This window comes from Dendrobates tinctorius, unplaced genomic scaffold, assembly GCF_039654945.1.
Source record: "Dendrobates tinctorius isolate UK_male_01 unplaced genomic scaffold, ASM3965494v1 ptg000165l, whole genome shotgun sequence".
Lineage (NCBI taxonomy): Eukaryota > Metazoa > Chordata > Amphibia > Anura > Dendrobatidae > Dendrobates > Dendrobates tinctorius.
The window spans coordinates 8,603,931-8,625,747 of NW_027361832.1; the positions used below are offsets into that span (position 1 = coordinate 8,603,931).

Below are 21,817 nucleotides of genomic sequence, written 5' to 3' on the forward strand. Positions count from 1 at the left end.
CATTAAAAAGATTAAAAAAAAAAAATCTTTAAATTGTGGTGTGCGTTTGAATTCTGCACCTTAAGTCAATACTCTGTATGGCCACATTTACCCACTCTTCTTTGCAGATTAGCTCTAGCTCAGTGAGATTGGATTGAGGCGTCTGTGAAGAGCAATTTTCAAGTCTTGCCACAGATTCTCAATGGGATTTAGGTTTGGACTGTGACTGGGTCATTCACACACATGAATATGTTTTGATAGAAAACATTCCATTGTAGCTCTTATACAAAGTTTAGAATCATAGAATCATAGAATCGTAGAGTTGGAAGGGACCTCCTGGGCCATCTGGTCCAACCCCCTGCTCAAAGCAGGATTCGCTAAATCATCCCAGTCAGATGTCTGTCCAGCCTCTGTTTGAAGACTTCCATTGAAGGAGAACTCACCACTTCTCGTGGCAGCCTGTTCCACTCATTGATCACTCTAACTGTCAAAAAGTTTTTTCTAATATCTAATCTGTGTCTCTTCCCATTCAATTTCATCCCATTACTTCTAGTTTTTCCTTGTGCAAATGAGAATAAAGTTGATCCTTCTACAATGTGACAGCCCTTTAGATATTTGTAGACAGCTATTAAGTCTCCTCTCAGTCTTCTCTTTTGCAAACTAAACATTCCCAAATCCTGCAACCTTTCCTCATAAGACAGGGTTTGCAGACCGGTCACCATTCTGGTCGCTCTTTTCTGAACTTGCTCCAGTTTGTTGATGTCTTTTTTAAAATGTGGTGCCCAAAACTGGACACAATATTCCAGATGAGGTCTGACCAAAGAGGAGTAGAGGGAAATAATGACTTCACGTGATCTAGACTGTATGCTTCTGTTAATACATCCTAGAATTGCATTTGCCTTTTTTGCTGCTGCATCACACTGTTGACTCATATTCAGTCTGTGATCTATTAGTATACCCAAGTCTTTTTCACATGTGCTGTCACTTAGCCCTATTCCTCCCATTCTATATATGCTTTTTTCATTTTTATTGCCCAGATGTAGTACTTTGCATTTCTCCCTGTTAAAAACCATTCTGTTAGTTGCTGCCCACTTCTCCAGTTTATTTAAATCTTTTTGAATCCTCTCTCTCTCTTCTCTAGTATTAGCTATCCCTCCTAGCTTTGTGTCATCAGCAAATTTAATCAGTTTACCCTCAATTCCTTCATCTAAATCGTTGATAAAGATGTTGAACAATACAGGGCCCAGGACAGAGCCCTGTGGTACCCCACTTGAGACATTCTTCCAACTGGATGTGCAGCCATTTACGACCACTCTTTGGGTCCGATCACTAAGCCAGTTATGAATCCACCTAACAGTTGCCTTGTCCATTCCATACTTAGTCATTTTTTCAATAAGGATTGTATGAGAGACTTTGTCAAATGCTTTGCTGAAGTCAAGATATACTATATCTACAGCATTTCCTTGATCCACCCAATCAGTGATACCGTCATAGAAGGAAATTAAGTTAGTCTGACATGACTTATTAGTTAGAAACCCATGCTGACTCTGTTTAATCACTTCATTCTTATCCAGGTATTGACATACATGTTGTTTAATAATTTGTTCAAAGATCTTTCCTGGTATAGAAGTCAGACTCACCGGCCTATAGTTGCCTGGGTCCACCTTCTTCCCCTTTTTGAAGATAGGAACAACATTTGCTCTTCTCCAGTCTTCTGGCACTTCTCCTGTTCTCCAAGAATTTTCAAAGATTATGGAGAGGGGTTCAAAAATTTCTTCTGCTATCTCCTTCAGTACTCTGGGGTGTAATTCATCTGGACCTGGAGACTTGAATTCATTTAGGTTAGCTAAGTGTTTCCTCACTATCTTTCTGTTTATAGATATCCTGGATTCTTCTATTCCCTTAATAGGACAGTGAATAACAGTTGATGTTGCATTTCCTTTCTGAGAGAAAACAGATGCAAAATAGGAATTTAAAAGTTCAGCCTTCTCAACATCCTGTCTTACCATTTCATCATTTTCATCCTGTAAAAATCCTATAGCATCTTTGACTTTTCTTTTACTTTTGACATATCCCCAAAATCCTTTATTATTGCTTTTGACATCTCTTGCAAGCCTCAGTTCATTTTCAGCTTTAGCTAATCTGATTTGTGCCCTGCAGGTTCTGCAGACAGCATTATATTCTTCTTTAGATATGCCTCCCTCTTTCCATTTTATAAACATTTTTTTCTTCCTTTTAAGCATGTGCTTAAGTTCTGTGTTCATCCATCCTGGTTTCCTTAAATGCTTCCTATTCTTCCCTCTTTTCGGAATTGTTAACAACTGTGCTTTGAGAATTTCATTTTTCAAGATTTCCCATCCTTCCTGGACATTTTTGTCTTTAAGGATATCCAGCCATTGGATCCCTCCAATTCTCTTTCGGAATCCCTTAAAATCTGCCTTTCTGAAATCTAACCTTGACGTCTGAGTCTTCACAGGTCTTCCACCTCTAGTTATCCAAAATTCTAAAATAGCATGGTCGCTACCTCCTAGGGTCCCAGCCACTTTTACCTCCTCAACCATTTCCTCCCTGTTTATAAGGATTAGATCCAAGGTAGCAGTTCCCCTTGTTTTCTCCCCTACCTTTTGGAAGATAAAGTTGTCAGCAAGAGAGGATAAGAATTTCCTTGACCTGTTAGTTTTGCCTGAGAGAGATTCCCAACAAATGTCTGGATAGTTGAAATCTCCCATGACAACTATGTCATATTTTTTGGAGAACTTGGCCATCTGATGCATAAAGAGTTCATCTATATCTTCGGCTTGCACAGGCGGCCTGTAGTAAATGCCTACAATGGTGTCCTTTCCATTGTTCTGTCCTTGTATTCTTACCCAAACAGTTTCCACAGAACTCCCAGTCTCTGAAGCTTCAATCTCTGTGCAGATATACGCGTTTCGAACATACAATGCGACACCCCCTCCTCGTTTATCAAGTCTGTTTCTTGCAAATAAGTTGTATCCTTCTAGTCTTGTATTCCAATCATGTGTATTGTCCCACCAAGTTTCAGTGATTCCAATTACATCATATTTCTTTTCCTGTGTTAGTAGTTCCAATTCTCCTTGTTTGTTGCCCATGCTTTGTGCATTAGTATAGAAACATTTTAGTTTGTGATTGGTTTCTCTTTCTCCAATATTTTTATTGATTAGATTCTTTCGTCTTTGTTCTTCCTTTCCACTTCTAATAGCAGAGTTCTCAATAGCATTTGTCAGGTGTATGGCTTTTTCTGGTCTTTTGCTTCCCTTCCCATGTTGTTCTAGTTTAAAGCTCTCCTTACAAGTGTAGCAAGGCGACTTCCAAATACATGTTTTCCAGTCTTCGTAAGGTGCACCCCATCTCTAGCAAGTAGTCCATCGTATAAGTAGTTCACTCCGTGATCCAGAAATCCAAATCGTTGCTGACGGCACCATCGACGTAGCCAGTTGTTCACCTGCAGAATCTTATTCCACCTCCTTGTTCCATGGCCATCCACTGGGAGGATGGAAGAGAAGACCACCTGCGCTCCCAGTTCTTTCACTTTCTTGCCTAAGTCTTCAAAGTCTCTGCAGATGGTTTCCAGGTCGTTTCTTGCGGTGTCATTTGTCCCCACATGTAGTAGCAGGAATGGGTAGTCATCTGTAGGTCTGAAGAGTCCTGATATCCTGTCAGACACATCTTTAATTTTTGCACCTGGAAGACAGCACATTTCTCTTGAAGTTATATCCGGTCTGCAGATAGCAGCCTCTGTTCCTCTCAGCAGGGAATCCCCCATGACCACCACTCTCCGTTTCTTCTTCACAACATTTTTAGGGCCGGTATCCTGCTGGAATGTGAATCTACGCCCCAATCTCAAGTCTTTTGCAGCCTCTAATAGGTTTTCCTCCAGGACTGAACTGTTTTTAGCTTCATCTATCTTCCCATCAACTATTACCAGCCTTCCTGTCCCTGCTGAAGAAAAGTATTCCCATTGCATAATGCTGCTACCACCATGTTTGACATTGGAGATGGTGTTTTCAGGATGATGTGCAGTGCTAGTTATCAGCCACACATAGCATTATGGATTTAGCCCAAAAAGTGCCATTTTGGTTTCACCTGACCAGAGCACCTTTTTCTACATGCTAGCTCTGTCTCCTACATGGCTTTTTACAGACTGCAAAGGGGACTCCTTATGGCTTGATTTCAAAAACGCAATTCTACTTGCCACTCGTCCATAAAGGCAAGATTTGTGGTGTACATATTCTCCCACCTGAGCTGTGGATCTCTACAGCTCTTCCACAGTGACCACGGGCCTCTTGGCTACTTCTCTAATGAGTCATCTTCCTTGTTTGGGACCCAAGTTTAGGTGAACAGCCATGTTTTTGGTAGATTTGCAATTGTGCCATACTCCTCCCATCTTTGGATGATGGATTGAACAGTGCTTCGTGAGATGCTCAGAGCTTGGGCTTTTTTTTTTTTTTTTTTATAAATAACCTAATCCTGCTTTACCCTTTTACACAAGTTTATCTCTGACCTGTCTGGTGTGTTCCTTGGTTTTCATAATGCTGTTTGATCCCTAATGTTCTCCAACATACCTCTGAGGCCTCCACAGAACAGCTGTAATTATACTGTGAAAGGATTACACACAGGTGGATTCAATATACCAACTACGTGACTTCTGGAGACAGTGGAAGGGGTATCAGACTACAGGGGGCTGAATAAGACTGCATACCACAATTTTCAGATTTACATTTTTTTCAAATAATTAGAAAACCATATATCATTCCCTTTACACCTCACAAATACTTGCTACTTTGTGTTGGTTTATCACATAAAATCTCAATAAAATAGATTTAAGTTTGTAGGTATAGTGTGAACAAATGTGGAAAAGTTCATGGGGTGTGAATACTTTTTCAAGGCAATGTATTTCTCAGGTTAGAGTGAGACCGCAACTGCATAATATTTTAAAGATACAGCGCACAGGACACCTGCATACAAGTTTGGCATCATAGCCATGAAATAAAGGAATTTTACGAATTGACTTTTTGGCTACTAGAATCATTGTAAGATTAAAGTGCTTTCCTTCAGAATACCTGATGTTAGAAATATTGTACAGCTATAGTATAAAACACAAAACTAAAACAGCCAGAGTAAAAAACAATGTCGTCTGGAAAAAGGCCAGATGGCTATCATATCCTTTTTTATTTCTATGGTTCTGGTTCAAAGTTCACGTCTGTGTTTAAACACTTGCATGTTACGTTGAAACTCAAGTATTGAGTGTTTTCTTGCCAATATATATAAAAGCTGCAGAGGAAACCAGAACCCCAATATTATCTGCTATTCTTTTTTCATCTAGAAAGAAGACAGACGACCCATGAAGCTGTATGAAAGCCATCAACATAGGGGGTCCACAGGAATGGAGGCAATCTTAGGACTCATGCTGATTAATTAGGACAGCAATGGGATTTAACACCTACTGACTAAAGGCCCCGTCACACTAAGCGATACCGCTAGCAATATCGCTAAAGCGTCACCGATTTTGTGACGCAGCAGCGATATTGCTAGCGATATCGCTATGTGTGATACTTACCTCTGACCAGCTCCCCCGCTGGTTATCGCTGATCGCACGAGAACGTCCTGGACCGTTTCCTGCTGGCACCGACGAGCGACGCGTGGACGCGGGCGGGAGGACGTCTTCATCGCCGCGTCTGGTAAGTAACGACCGCTGCTGCGTCTCTACATCGCTAGTGAGATCTGCCTGTTTGGCAGCTTACTAGCGACCACTTAGCGATGCACCAGCGATCCTGACCGGGTCATATCGCTGTCGGGATCGCTGGTGCATCGCTAATTGTAAAGGGGCCTTAAGTTCTGGCATGGTAAACCTGGCTCTGCCAGCGTTTGGAGATTAGATCAGGTATCAGCGCATAAGCTTCTTCTGAACTGTCAGAATTTATGTGTGATCAGTAGAATGACGAGAGCAGTCAGAGGCTTTACGTAGGGGAAAAAAAAACCATTTATTAAGGCCAAATATCTTCCCTGGGGCCCAGCATCTTGCAGTCATGACACTTTCAGGCTCTGTTCTCGAGATGGATAAATCCTCCATTTTTTTACGCATCATTTTTTGGGGAATGAAAAAATCTGCTACGTTTAACTGTTCAAGCAAAGATTATGCAATTTCATGAAAGCTATAGCCCCTATTCATCAGCAACAGCAATATTCACACTGTTGTTCATGGAGTCAGATGCTCTTAATTAAAGGGAGCCTGTCAGCAGGATTGTGCACAGTAACCCACAGACAGTGTCAGGTCGGCGCTGTTATACTGATTACAATGATACCTTGGTAGATGAGATCCGTCTTGTGGTTGTTTAATTTAATCTTTATTTTCAGTTTTGTGTTAATGATATGCTCGTGCTCAGGGGCGGCCAGTGAGGGGTTTCATGTGGTTCTCCTATTAGGTATTCATGTGTATGGCTTCTGACAGCTTATTGATTCCTCAGTGACCTGCCCCCTATTTTACATGAATATCAAATATATATATAAAAAAAAATAAATAAAAAATAACGATAGCAGCACCCGTGCTGCACCATAATCGCATGTGTAATGTGCTTTTAATTCTTTTAACTGATTTTATAAATTCATAAAAAAGATGTGTCGCCAACAGATGCTACTGCGCAGGCGCGCCCAGTGCCATCTTAAGGCTGGTTTCACATTAGTGCTTTTGCGCGCAGCGCATCGTGCGCATGCGCACTGCACACCTATGTTTAACATGACGTGCGCATGGTCTTGCGCACACGTGCGTTTTCGTGCGCATGCGTTTTTTTGTCTTTCGCGCCAGACGCGCCAGACGCAACATGTTGCATTTTTTGGTCCGCCCTGTCTCGTCAAAAAAACGCATGCGCACGCTTGCGCACGGAATTCGCAAAAACAACACATTGAAGTCTATGGGAACGCATGCGTGCGCTGGTCTTGCGCACGCTTACTTTTTTTGCGCATGCGTTTTTGAGGTAAACAAGTCTAGAATGTTCTCTAGACAATGGAAAAATGTCACACCTAAAAACGCATGCGCATAAAAACGCAAACGCATGCAAAAACGCATGTAAAACGCAAGCAACGCTGCGTTTTGATGCATCAACGTGCGCATGACGCAAAAAAACGTGCGTTTGTTTTGCGTTTTTATGCGCCCGATGCGCTGCGCAAAAAAACGCTAATGTGAAACTAGCCTTAATACTTTTTTTTTCTGTAGCAAATTGCCTTCTAGCAATATGGCGCCACCTGTGAAGTAGCAACTATTGGCAATCGCCGATAGCTGCTACTGAGCAGCCGTCACCATTTTGGAGGAGGCAATATTTAGTTTTTCTCTACCAAGATGGCGCCGCATCAGATAAATTAATTATATGCACATTACACATGCGATCATGATGCAGCAGCTCCACCGCCTGCCTGCTGCAGGTGATTTCTTTTTCTCAAGATATATAGTATTCATTATGTAAACTAGGGGGCAGGTCAGTGAGTGATCAGTGACCTGTAAGGGGCCCGTTTCAGATAATGATGCACCAGCGATCCCCACAGCGATACGACCTGGTAAGGATCGCTGGTGTGTCGCTACATAGTTGCTAGTAAGCTGTCAAACAGGCAGATCTCTTCAGCGACGCAGCAACGATCCAGAGATCCGTACAATGACCTCGGTGGTCATTGGTACCTTGTCACACAGCAGCTTTTCTGACTATTCCTGCCTGCGTCCCTGAGTTCTGCGTCGTCAACGAGATCGCTCGTCGGCCAGCGGGACGCCGACGATGAAAAAATGGCCCAGGACATTCGAGCACGTTGAGCAATATCCAGCGGGGGGGCAGGTCGCCGCTGCGTGTCACATGTAGCGAGATCACTGGCGAGGTCGCTGTTGCGTCACAAAATCGGTGACGTTTCAGCGATCTCGCTATGTGAGACGAGGGCTTAGGGTCCCGTTACATTTAGCGATGCACCAGTGATCCCGAGAACAATACGACCTGGTCAGGATCGCTGGTGCATCGCTAAATGGTCGCTAGTGAGCTGCCAAACAGGCAGATCTCACCAGCGACGCAGCAGCGATAAGCGATCCGTCGGCGGTCGCTCTTACCTGTCACACCGCAGCAATGATGACAACTTCTGCCTGCGTCCATGCGTCGCTAGTCGGCGCCAGCGGGAGGCCAACCAGGACATTCCAGCGCGATCAGCGATATCCGGCGGGGGGGACTGGTCGCAGGTAAGTGTCACACAAAGCGAGATCGCTAGCGATATCGCTGTTGCGTCACAAAATCGGTGACGCTTTAGCGATATCGCTAGCAATCTCACTGTGTGTGAAAGGCCCTTTAAGAAGCCATACTGATGAATACCTAATCAGACCCCCCACAGGCCGCCTCTCAGCATAGGCCTTTCATTAACTCAAAACTGAAAATAAAGATTAAGCATCAACCACAAGATGTTTTTCATCACCAGGTATCATTTTAATCAGTAAAATGGTGTCAGCCTGACACTGTCTGTAGTTTACTCAGCACAATCCTGCTGACAAGTTCCCTTTAATTAAGATGTGCACATCTGTTAAAGAATCAGAAACATGGGGCGTGTGCTTCTCCACAAATCTTACTCCAGTAAGGGACTAGAGTAAGATTCTGGCATAATAATTTCTGTAAAGTGATTTGGAATTAATGGCACTATATAAATGAGTAAAAATAAATAAATATGAAGTACTACTGCCCATCATCAAAAAGAAGGGCTGTGACATCGCGAGTCCTACCTCAGCCAATTTTAGCGGAACTTGGCAAAACTGGGGTTCAGCAAAAAAACGTGCAACATTTCACAGCGACTTCTGCCAGAATTTTAGTGTAATCGCTTTGATAATCTGGGACATGTATGGCTAAGGATTCTGCAGAGTTGAGCACTTTTTTTTTTTTTTTTTTTTTTTTTTAAGTGACTGCATTAGGTGCAGAATCCCAACGTTTTACAATTAAAAGGCATTAAAAAAAAAAAAAAAAAAATGCTGCATCAAATCTGCACCAAATATGCATAAACCACTCCCCAAACTTTAAGCAGAAAGCAATTGTCTAGTCTGGTGGAGATACAAGAAAAATGAAAAAGATGGTGTTTCTGTATATGGGAACAAGTATTCATAAAGAAATGTATATAATGCACTTACCAATACTGTGGGAGCCTAAGAAGTTTTCCAAACAAAGCCGTGCTAAATGCAGGTATCACTGGGACAGGGGTGTAGCAGGTTCCTTTTCTGTCCAGGTATGTGAGCCCAGCTTGAAACCCAAAAATCTGCAACAAAATAAAGTAAATGTTATGTATAGTTCCAGATGTATGTGACAATGACATGCAGCAACAGTTATAATGCTAAAGGGCTGCAATAAGGGTATTGAGCACGGTGACACAGTGATTAGCAGTGATGACTTGCAGCGCTGAGATAGATGAAGGGCGACATCTGCATGGAATAATTTGGAATTTAGATTACAAGTCTCAATGGGGACAGGGACTTGTGAGTGATGACAAGCTGTTCAGAATGCTTTGAAGAATATTAGTGCTAAATACTAGTGATGTATACTCGCTGCTCGGGTGTCCTCCGAGTATCTGCGACTGCTAGACAGGCTGAATACATGTGAGGAATTCGCCAACAAACAGGCATTCCACACATGTATTCAGGCTGTCTAGCAGTCGCAAATCACGCAGCTGAGACGAGGAAAACTTAATATCCGAGCATGCCAAAATACTGGGAGGACACCAGAGCAACGAGTATACTCGCTCATCACTACTAAATACCTGAATGAAATGAATATTATATATATTAAAAAAAAAATGCACACATAAACACACATCCACACAGAGAGGGTGAATGACACTTGTAGGTTCTAAATCAGACTCTGCTAACAACATGGGTGAGCTTGCTCACTCCGGACTAGCTGTACGAACATGTAGCTTAACTAAACTATCCAAAGGGGTACACTGGCCCCATCAACCAGGAATCCGGGAGGCAAAGTAGCGGTGTTTTCCTGAACACATGATTAGATCACACCTTTAAAAACGCATAGTGAAAGAAATAGGGGGAGACTGTAGGGCATGCAGCAGGCTTTCATATTTGTAGCATGACAATAGCAATAATGTTGAGAATAGAAAAAAACATCAAAAGTCATATTATAAAGTGCATTTACACCTGTCGACCGCAGTCGTGTACTGGCCTGAATAGACAGGCAGACCAGAATTTGCATGTGTAAATAACGATCAATAATACGATCATTCTAGAACATCTTAGAATAGAATATCGTTGCTATCGGCAGCACGTCCACTCTTTATACAGGACAACGTGATGTCAAAAACAATTATTTTGATTTGCTCATTCTCCGGATGATTGCCAGAAAATGTACACAACATATAAGTGATCCTGATTATAGGCTCATCAGTCGTCGGCAGGCCCACTCTAGAGAGTAATAAGGGAACCACAACAAGTTAATTTGGGTTATTCCATTCTTTAATGGCCAGCGTAGTTAATAGATTGAGGTCATCTGCATTTCTATTTATTTGTGTATTTAAATTCATTAAACTGCAAGCCTTGCTGTGGTATACACCAAGCCTGTCCACTTATACTGTAATACTACATTTTTCCTCTAGTGGCCACTGCAGGAGAAACGGACAGCTGTTGAGTAAGATCAAATGATCATGACTATCAAGTGATTTTCAGTGATGAAAAAACCACAAAAGGAATACACAATAATAAAGATGTGAGAAGTTATTGTTTTATTAAGCGTTCACATATAAATGTTCACAACAGAAAACGCATCCTAAACGTTTCAAAACACATTTAAAGATAGCACAAAGTCTGCAAATACCGAGGTAATGTATATGGTAAAGTACAGCCCTTACCCCCCTCCCACATTAAGTGTTGATGATTTATCACATGTCAGGAATCAGACGAGTCTATTGTACAATATTCCTCCAACATCTGTCCCAGAACGACCTGTTGGGATCCATAATTGGTTCCATGTCCACGTACACATGAGCAATTGTGTTTCTTTGTGATGACTATATTCCAGCACTTTGATGTTTTTAACTAGGTACCTTGATGATATGTGTATATATTTCTTGTTAGCCTTAACAGGTCAAAGAAAAGTTGTCTTTTGGATCTATAAGGAAGGCTGAACTAATTGGCAAAACTTTACATTTCAGTTCACTAGGAGACACTAAACTTATTCAGCCAGGAAGGGTGCATTCACACCATCAGATTCTGCAGCATTTAATGACCGCCAAAAGGTGAATATTTACAGATCGGTGGTTGCTTATTAGCCTGGCAGACGGCTCCTCAAATGCGAAGTGAGCGGTCTGTAATAGAATGTGCAGGGCGCATAAGCTGCTAAGAATGATGATATTTTGTGGAGCACAAAAGATCATTTTAACTGATGAACGATTAAAACACCTGTTTGTACTGTAAGATGATAGTGAGAGTATTCCTAGGAACGCTATATAAATAAAATTGCTAATTAATGTTTATTCACAATAATCTTGAGGCGTAATTGGACCTTAAGCCTTTTCTATGCTTTCCTCAGAGAAAGAAAGGAACTATTCAATGTCCTGAAGAGAGCTGGAACAACAGTCTCAAACATTACCGTAACAAACTACACCGTCATAGATTAAAATCATGCAGGGCACGTAAGGTTCCCCTGCTCACGCCAGTACAAGTCCAGGCCCATATGAAGTTCACCAATGACCATCTGGATGATCGAGAGGAGTCATGGGACTAAGGTCAGGTGATCAGATTAGACGAAAAGGGAACTTTTATCAACTACACTCGCTGTGTTTGGAAGAAGAAGAAAGAAAAGTACAAACCCAAGAACATCCCAATCTTGAAGCATGGTAGGGGAAACCTCATACTTTGGGTATAATGAAGGGAGGACAGATGGGGTCACGCATCACAAAATTTTCGCAAACATCCTCCGTCCCTCAGTAAGAGCATTGAAGATGGATCGTGGATGGGTCTTCCAGCATGACAATGACTAGAAACACAGCCAGGGTAACTAAGGAGTGGCTCCGTAAGAAACACTTCAAGGTCCTGGTGTGGCCTAGCCAGTCTCCAGACATGAACCAATAGAAAATCTTTGTAGGGTGCTGAAACCATGTTCTTGGTGACAGCCTCGAAACCTGAATGATATGGGGAAGATCTGTATTTAGGAGTGGGACAAAATCTCTGCTGCAGTGTGTGCAAACTTGGAAAAGAACTACAGGAACCATACAATCTCTGTAATTGCAAAGAAAGGATTCTGAACCAAATACTCAGTTCTGTTACTCTATTGCATCAAATACTTATTTCAAGCAATAAAATGCAAATTATTTATGTAAAAATCATACAATGTGATTTCCTGGATTTTTTTTTAGATTCTCTCTCTCTCACAGGTGAAGTGTGCCTACGATAAATTCACAATGGAATTTAATGCGTAAAATCATGGTTAAATATTGGCCCATACTTCTCGCTGATCGTACCTTTGGCACATATCTGTCATCTACTCCAAGTATCACGGCGCAACGAAGTAGGAATTTGAAGGACATACTAGTTCGTAGTCACTATGAGAGAAGTGATCAAAAACAGTTACCTTTCGCTCAATCCCAAAAACTGAGATGGGGATGTACCCCATGTGGGAAATGTGTGCCATGCCCAAACATTGAGCATGCAACTACTTTTCTTCCTCAGATGGCAGCAAGAAATTCAAAATTACTCAGTCCATTAGATGTTCAACCAAGGCAGTTGTCTATTATGCTGCGAATGTTTTGTTATTTTTACTCATTTAGAGAATTTATAAAATTTGCATGGAAGTTCCTATGCAGAATGTGGCAGATTTCCTGTATTTTGCTGCACTCATTTAACCACTTTGCTGCATTTACAGTGGGTATGGAAAATAATCAGACCCCTTTACATTTTTCACTTTGTTTCATTGCAGCCACTTGATAAATTCAAAAAAGTTCATTTTTTTCCTCATTCATGTACACTCTGCACCCCATCTTGACTGAAAACAATCACAAGCGTAGAAATTTTTTTAGAATTTATTAAAAAAGAAAAACGGAAATATCACATGGTAATAAGTATTCAGACCCTTTGCTCAGACACTCATTTAAGTCACATGATGTCCATTTCCTTGTGATCCTCCTTGAGATGGTTCTACTCCTTCATTGGAGTCCAGCTGTGTTTAATTAAACTGATACGACGATTTGTAAAGGCACACACCTGTCTATTTAAGACCTCACAGCTCACAGTGCATGATAAATCCAAAGGGAATTTGTAGTTATAGACAAATTCCAGGAGAATGCTGTATGATTGCAGTGGTTTTATTCTACGCGTTTCAGGGGTCTCATGCCCCCTTTATCAGGAAATACCACACTTACTCAAGGTTCCTAAGATCCCACTGGCCTCCATAATCCTTAAATGGAAGAAGTTTGGGCCCACCAGAAGTCTTCCTAGATCTGGCCGTCCAGCCAAGCTGAGCAATCGTGGAAGAAGAGCCTTGGTGAGAGAGGTAAATAAGAACCCCAATATCACTGTGGCTGAGCTCCACAGCTGCAGTAGGGAGATGGGAGAAAGTTTCTCAAAATCGACAATCACTGCAGCCCTCCATCAGTCGGGCCTTTATGTCAGAGTGGCCCGACAGAAGCCTCTCCTCAGTGCAATCAAACAAAAAAGCACACTGTAGTGCGTGCCATAGCAAGCAAACAAGTAATACGAAAAATTAATTGCATTACGGCATTAGAAATATGACGAATTGAGAAAGCTTAGAGCATAAAATGGCCAATTTATGTGTACCTGGAAGCCACATTAAGGCGTTTCTCATTTTCCAGGACCCTAACCTAATGCCAATCCTCACTTAGACTAAAGTCTTCATCTGTATGGGAACCTACATAAATCCTCTCCTTAGACTGAAATCTATATCTCTGTGGAAGGGTGGTGGCCCTGCTGTGATTAAAAACACATGTGGCTAAAGGTCCCGTTACACACAACGATGTCCCAGCGATCCCACCAACGATCCGACATGGATGGAATCGCTGGGACATAGTTAGACAGACTCACCAGCCATCAGGACCAGCCAACAAGCTGGTATCTAGGGTAAACAGCGGGTATCCAAGAGCCGCGCGGCTCTTAAGCTGGAGTCACACATAGCGACTTACCAGCGATCCCGACAACGATATCAACGTGTCAGGATCGCTGGTAAGTCGCTATGTGATCGCTGGTGAGCTGTAACACAGACAGCTTCACCAGCGATCAGCACGCCGAGGTGAGGAGCGAGTCCGGGAGCAGCGGACAAGTGTCTGCTGTTCCAGTCCTCCACCAGCAGAGGGCGCGCCTGCATCCCCGGCCTCTCCTGCCGGCGTCCTGCTGCCTCCTGGTCCCCAGCGTGCAGCGGCGGCGGTAATTAAGGTACATACTACACAGGCTCCTGGTACCCAGCATGAGGCGGCGGCACCTGTAACTCTCTGGTAACTAACGTACACATCGGGTATCCAAGGGACGCGCGTCCCTTGGATACCTGATGTGTACGTTAGTTACCAGCTGATCGCTGGTCTCCAGTCCGTCACACGCAGCGATGCGTGCTGGCCAGCGGGAGATCAGTGACGAAAAATATGTCCAGAGGTTTCTTGCAGAGATCAGCGATACCAGCAGGGGGGCTGATCGCTGTCACACACAGCGATCTCACTGGTGAGATCGCTGTTGTGTCACAAAACTTGTGACTCAGCAGCGGTCTCGCTAGCGAGATCGCTATGTGTGACGGGGCCCTTAGTTACCCACTGTTTACCTTAGATACCAGCGTGCAGCGTCGCTGATCGTTGGTCTGCCGCTGCCACACGCAGCGATGCGTGCTGGCCAGCGGGAGACCAACGATCAAAAAATGGCCCAGGACGATCCTGCACAATCAGTGATACCCAGCAGGGGGGGCGGTCGCTGATGGATGACACACACAGCGAGATCGCTCGAGCGATCGCTGATGAGTCACAAAATCAGCGATCTCGCTGTGTGTGACGGGGCCTAAGAGGTGGAGTCAGAAGGTTAATGAATACAAATTTCAAAAAACTGACCGTCACAGCCAAGCACAAACTAAGTGTGAACAGGTGCTTAACCTAGAGTCACCAACTCATATACAATCAAACAAAAAAGGAAGCACTCTGTAGTGCCATATTTCTTGAAATAAGAAAAATGAATAGCATTACTGCCTTAGAAATATGAAGAACTGAAAAAGCTTATCGCATAAAATGGCCATTTAAATAACATGTTTGCATGCTATGGCGCCACAGAGTGCTTTTTTTTTTTTTTTTGAGTGACTCTAGGTTAAGCAGCTGTTCACACTTAGTTTATGCCTGGATGTGACGGTCAGTTTTTTTAAATTTGTATCTCTCCTCAGTGCAAGACATATGAAAGCCCGCATAGAGCTTGCTAAAAAAAAAAAAAAAAAAAACACATGAAGAATAAAATTCTCTGGTCTGATGAGATGAAGATAGAACTTTTTGGTGATAATTCTATATGTGGAGAAAACCAGGCACTGCTCATCACCTGCCCAATACAATCCCAAGAATGAAACATGGTGGTGGCAGTATCATGCTATGGGGGTGTTTTTCAGCAGCATGGACAGGACGACTGGTTGCAATTGCAGGAAATATGAATGTGGCCAAGTACAGAGATATCCTGGATGATAACCTCTTCCAGAGTGCTCTGGACCTCAGACTTGGCCAAAGGTTCACCTTTCAACAAGACAAAGAGCCTAAGCACACAGTTAAAATAACAAAGGAGTGGCTTCACAACATCTCTGTAACCATTTTTGACTGGCCCAGCCAGAGCCCTGACCTAAACCCAATTGATCATCTCTGGAGAGACCTGAAAATGGCTGTCCACCAAACATTCACCATCCAGCCTGACAGAACTGGAGAGGATCTGCAAGGAAGAACGGCAGAGGATCCCCAAATCCAGGTGTGAAAAACTTCTTGCATCATTCCCAAGACGACTCATGGCTGTACTAGCTCAAAAGGTGCTTCTGCTCAATACTGAGCAAATGGTCGGAATACTTATGACCATGTGATATTTCAGTTTTTTTTGTTTTTTTTTTAACTAAATTTCAATAATTTCTACATTTCTGGGGGTTTTTTTTTTCAGCTAAGATGGGGTGCAGAGTGTACATTAACCCCTTCCTGACATGAGACGTACTATCCCGTCCACGGTACCCGGGCCCGTATGACCGGGGACGGGATAGTACGTCTACCGCGATCAGCGGCGCCCACGTGGTGAGCGCCGCTGATCGCGGCCGGGTGTCAGCTGATTATCACAGCTGACACCCGGCACAATGTGTCAGGGGCGGTCACGGACCGCCCCCGACACATTAACCCCTTGCACACCGCGATCAAACGCGATCGCGGTGTACCGGGAGTTAAAGGGAAGCATCGGCAGGGAGGGGGCTCCCTCCGTGCTTCCCTGAGCCCCCCACGGCAGCGCAATGTGCAGCGCTGCTGCGGGGGACTCCTATCCCCCAGGCCCCCGAATCCAAGATGGCGACGGGGGCCTTCGGGGGCCTGGGGAAGCTGGCTTCCTCAGTGCCTGCAAAGCGCAGGCATGAGGAAGCCTTGTGCACTGCCTGTGACAGATTGCTGATCTGTCACAGTGATCTGTGATGTGACAGATCAGCGATCTGTCACAGGACAGTGATGTCCCACCTGGGACTATGTAATAAAGTAAAAAAAAATTAAAAAAAAAGTGTAAAAATAAATTAAAAAAAATCGCCAAATAAATTAGTAAAAAAAAAAAAAAATATTCCCCAATAAATTCATTTTTTTAAAATAATAAAAAAAAAAAACAATAAATGTACACATATTAGGTATCGCCGCGTCCGTAACGACCTGCCCTATAAAACTGTCCCATTAGTTAACCCCTTTAGCGAACCCCTTAAAAAATAAAAATAAAAAACGAAGCAAAAAATAATGATTTATTATCATACCGCCAAACAAAAAGTGCAATAACGCGAGATCAAAAAGACGCATATAAATATCCATGGTACCGCTGAAAACGTCATCTTGTCCCGCAAAAAACAAGCCGCCACACAGCATCATCAGCAAAAAAATAAAAAAGTTATAACTCGCAGAATAAAGCGATGCAAAAATAATTATTTTTTATATAAAATAGTTTTCATTGCATAAAACCGACAAAAACATAAAAAAAGACCTAAATGAGGTATCGCTGTAACCGTACTGACCCGAAGAATAAAAGCGCTTTATCAATTTTACCGCACGCGGAACGGTGTAAACGCACCCCCCCCAAAAGAAATTCATGAAACGCTGGTTTTTGTTCATTCTGCGTCCCAAAAATCGGAATAAAAAGCGATCAAAAAATTTCACGTGCCCGAAAATGGTACCAATAAAAACGTCAACTCGTCCCGCAAAAAATAAGACCTCACATGACTCGGTGGGTCAAAATACGGAAAAATTATAGCTCTCAATATGTGGTGATGCAAAAACTATTTTTACAATAAAAAGCGTCTTTTAGCGTGCGACAGCCGCCAAACATAAAAACCGCCATAAATAGTAAATCAAACCCCCCGTTATCACCCCTTTAGTTAGGGAAAAATAATAAAATAAAAAAAATGTATTTATTTCCATTTTTCCATTAGGGTTAGGGCTAGGGTTAGGGCTAGGGGTGTGTTGGGGTAGGGTTAGGTTAGGGTTAGGGCTAGGGCTAGGGTTAGGGCTAGGGTTAGGGCTAGGGTTAGGGCTAGGGTTAGGGCTAGGGTTAGGGCTAGGGTTAGGGCTAGGGCTAGGGGCGTGTTGGGGTTCGGGTTGGAGTTAGAATTGGGGGTTTCCACTGTTTGGGCACATCAGGGGCTCTCCAAATGCAACATGGCGTCTGATCTCAATTCCAGCCAATTCTGAGTTGAAAAAGTCAAATGGTGCTCCTTCCCTTCCAAGCTCTGCTATGCGCCCAAACAGTGTTTTACCCCCACATGTAGGGTATCAGCCTACTCAGGACAAATTGCAAAACAATTTTTGGGGTCCAATTTCTCCTGTTACCCTTAGGAAAATAAAAAATTGGGGGCAAAAATATCATTTTTGTGGAAAAAAAATGATTTTTTTATTTTCACGTCCGAGTGTTATAAACTTCTGTGAAGCACTTGGGGGTTCAAAGTGCTCACCACACATCTAGATAAGTTCCGTGGGGGGTCTACTGTCCAAAATGGGGTCACTTGTGGGGAGTTTCAATAGTTTAGGTACATCAGGGGCTCTCCAAACGCACATGACAACCGCAGACCATTCCATCAAAGTCTGCGTTCCAAAACGTCACTGCTTCCCTTCCGAGCCCCGACGTGTGTCCATACAGTAGTTTTCTCCCACATATGGGGTGTCAGCGTACTCAGGACAAATTGGACAACAACTTTTGGGGTCCAATTTCTCCTGGTACCCTTGGGAAAATAAAAAAAATGGTGACTAAAAGATCATGTTTGTGGAAAAAATACGAATTTTTTATTTTCACGCCCGGGCGTTGTAAACTTCTGTGAAGCACTGGGGGGGTCAAAGTGCTCACCACACATCTAGATAAGTTCCTTGGGGGGTCTAGTTTACAAAATGGTGTCATTTGTGGGGGGTTTCCACTGTTTAGGTACATTAGGGGCTCTCCAAAGGCAACATGACACCCGCAGACCATTCCATCAAAGTCTGCATTCCAAAACGTCACTACTTCCCTTCCGAGCCCTGACGTGTGCCCATACAGTAGTTTTCTCCCACATATGGGGTAGCAGCGTACTCAGGACAAATTGGAAAACAACTTTTGGGGTCCAATTTCTCCTGGTACCCTTGGGAAAATAAAAAAATGGTGACTAAAAGATCATGTTTGTGGAAAAAATACGAATTTTTTATTTTCACGCCCGGGCGTTGTAAACTTCTGTGAAGCACTGGGGGGGTCAAAGTGCTCACCACACATCTAGATAAGTTCCTTGGGGGGTCTAGTTTACAAAATGGTGTCATTTGTGGGGGGTTTCCACTGTTTAGGTACATTAGGGGCTCTCCAAAGGCAATATCACACCCGCAGACCATTCCATCAAAGTCTGCATTCCAAAACGTCACTACTTCCCTTCCGAGCCCCGACGTGTGCCCATACAGTAGTTTTCTCCCACATATGGGGTATCAGCATACTCAGGACAAATTGGACAACAACTTTTGGGGTCCAATTTCTCCTGGTACCCTTGGGAAAATAAAAAAATGGTGACTAAAAGATCATGTTTGTGGAAAAAATACGAATTTTTTATTTTCACGCCCGGGCGTTGTAAACTTCTGTGAAGCACTGGGGGGGTCAAAGTGCTCACCACACATCTAGATAAGTTCCTTAGGGGGTCTAGTTTCCAAAATGGTGTCATTTGTGGGGGGTTCCACTGTTTTGGTACATCAGGAGTTTTCCAAACGCGACATGGTGTCCGATCTCAATTCCAGCCAAAAACGTCAAATGGCGCTGCTTCCCTTCCGAGCTCTGCCATGCCCCCAAATAGTGGTTTACCCCCACATGTGGGGTATCAGCGTACTCAGGACAAATTGCACAATAACTTTTAGGGTCCTGTTACCCTTGGAAAAATAAGAATTGAGGGTGAAAAGATCATTTTTGTGGAAAAAATATTATTTTTTAATTGTATGGCTTTATGTTATAAACTTCTGTGAAGCCCATGGGGGTTCAAAGTTCTCACCACACATCTAGATAAGTTCCTTAGGGTGTCTAGTTTCCAAAATGGTGTCATTTGTGGGGGGTTTCCACTGTTTTGGTACATCAGGGGTTTTCCAAACGAGACATGGTGTCCGATCTCAATTCCAGCCAAAAACGTCAAATGGCGCTGCTTCCCTTCCGAGCTCTGCCATGCGCCCAAATAGTGGTTTACCCCCACATGTGGGGTATCAGCGTACTCAGGACAAATTGCACAATAACTTTTAGGGTCCTGTTACCCTTGGAAAAATAAGAATTGAGGGTGAAAAGATCATTTTTGTTTAAAAAATATGATTTTTTAATAGTATGGCTTTATGTTATAAACTTCTGTGAAGCCCATGGGGGTTCAAAGTTCTCACCACACATCTAGATAAGTTCCTTAGGGGGTCTAGTTTCCAAAATGGTGTCATTTGTGGGGGGTTTCCACTGTTTTGGTACATCAGGGGTTTTCCAAACGCGACATGGTGTCCGATCTCAATTCCAGCCAAAAACGTCAAATGGCGCTGCTTCCCTTCCGAGCTCTGCCATGCGCCCAAATAGTGGTTTACCCCCACATGTGGGGTATCAGCGTACTCAGGACAAATTGCACAATAACTTTTAGGGTCCTGTTACCCTTGGGAAAATAAAAATTGGGGTGAAAAGATCATTTTTGTGGAAAAAATATGATTTTTTAATTGTACCGCTGTACGTTATAAACTTCTGTAAAGCCCTTGTGGGTTCAAAGTTCTCACCACATATCTAGATAAGTTCCTTGGGGGGTCTAGTTTCCAAAATGGGGTCACTTGTAGGGGGTTTCCACTGTTTAGGTACATCAGGGACTCTCCAAACGTGACATGGCGTCCAATCTGAATTCCAGCCAATTTTGCATTGAAAAAGTCAAACGGCGCTCCTTCCATTCTGAGCTCTGCCATGCGCCGAAACAGTCGTTCCCCCCCACATATCAGGTATCTGCGTACTCAGGACAAATTGCACAATAACTTTTGCAGTTCAATTTCTCCTGTTACCCTTGGTAAAATAAAAAAAATTGAACCTGAAGTATTTTTTTTATGAAAAAAAGTTAGATGTTCATTTTTTTTTAAATATTCAAAAAAATTCCTGTGACGCACCTAAAGGGTTAATAAACTTCTTGAATGTGGTTTTGAGCACCTTAAGGGGTGCAGTTTTTAGAATGGTGTCACTTTTGTGTATTTTCTATCATATAGACCCCTCAAAGTGGCTTCAAATGTGATGTGGTCCTAAAAATAAAATGGTGTTGTAAAAATGAGAAATCGCTGGTCAACTTTTAACCCTTATAACTTCCTAACAAAAAAAAATTTTGGTTCCAAAATTGTGCTGATGTAAAGTAAACATGTGGGAAATGTTAGTTATCAAGTTTTTTGTGTGCCTTATCTCTGTGATTTAAGGGCATAAAAATTCAAAGTTGGAAAATTGCGAAATTTTCAAAATTTTTGCCAAATTTCCGTTTTTCTCACAAATAAACGCAAGTTATTTGAATGAAATTTTACCACTAACATGAAGTACAATATGTCACGAGAAAACAATGTCAGAATCACCGGGATCCATGGAAGCGTTCGAGAGTTATGACCTCATAAAGGTACAGTGGTCAGAATTGTAAAAATTGGCCCGGTCATGAACGTGCAAACCACCCTTGGGGGTGAAGGGGTTAATGAGAAAAAAAATGAACTTTTTTGAATTTACCAAATGGCTGCAATGAAGCAAAGAGTGAAAAATGTAAAGGGGTCTGAATACTTTCCGTATCCACTGTATTTGGGTACACAGACACACAGTTATGCCAAGTAGATGGCATATAAAACAGGGTTAATAGAAAAAAAAAAAAAATCAATGTTATGCACCTATCATATCTTGTACCAGGTACAATCTAGTGCTTCTTTTTGGCTTTACATTTTTTCGGGATGTAAAAAATGCACCCACATGGCATGATACAGCCTTTACCAAGCTTTAAAGGGGTTGGACACTATATTTATAGTGTTACACGAAAACGCCATTGCTCAGTTATATTTGACCTACTGTGCCATCACCAAGCACTGAAGAATATTTCTAATGAAGGCCTAGAGCTGGCCGAAACGTCAACTTTTTTTTAACACAGTGGATGTATCTAAATCA

The 21,817-nt window shown here is 42.6% G+C and overlaps 1 protein-coding gene across 11 annotated transcripts in view; it reads right to left on the minus strand.

Annotated features, from left to right (window-relative positions):
• The window catches only part of VPS13B (vacuolar protein sorting 13 homolog B), a 1,297,298-nt gene that overhangs the window by 1,053,180 nt on the left and 222,301 nt on the right, over positions 1-21,817 (minus strand). For all 11 annotated transcript variants that reach the window (XM_073550458.1, XM_073550457.1, XM_073550459.1 and 8 more), the window contains exon 16: positions 9,137-9,261. In XM_073550458.1, the coding sequence (XP_073406559.1) occupies positions 9,137-9,261 (125 nt within the window). The remainder of the gene's footprint in view (positions 1-9,136; positions 9,262-21,817) is intronic.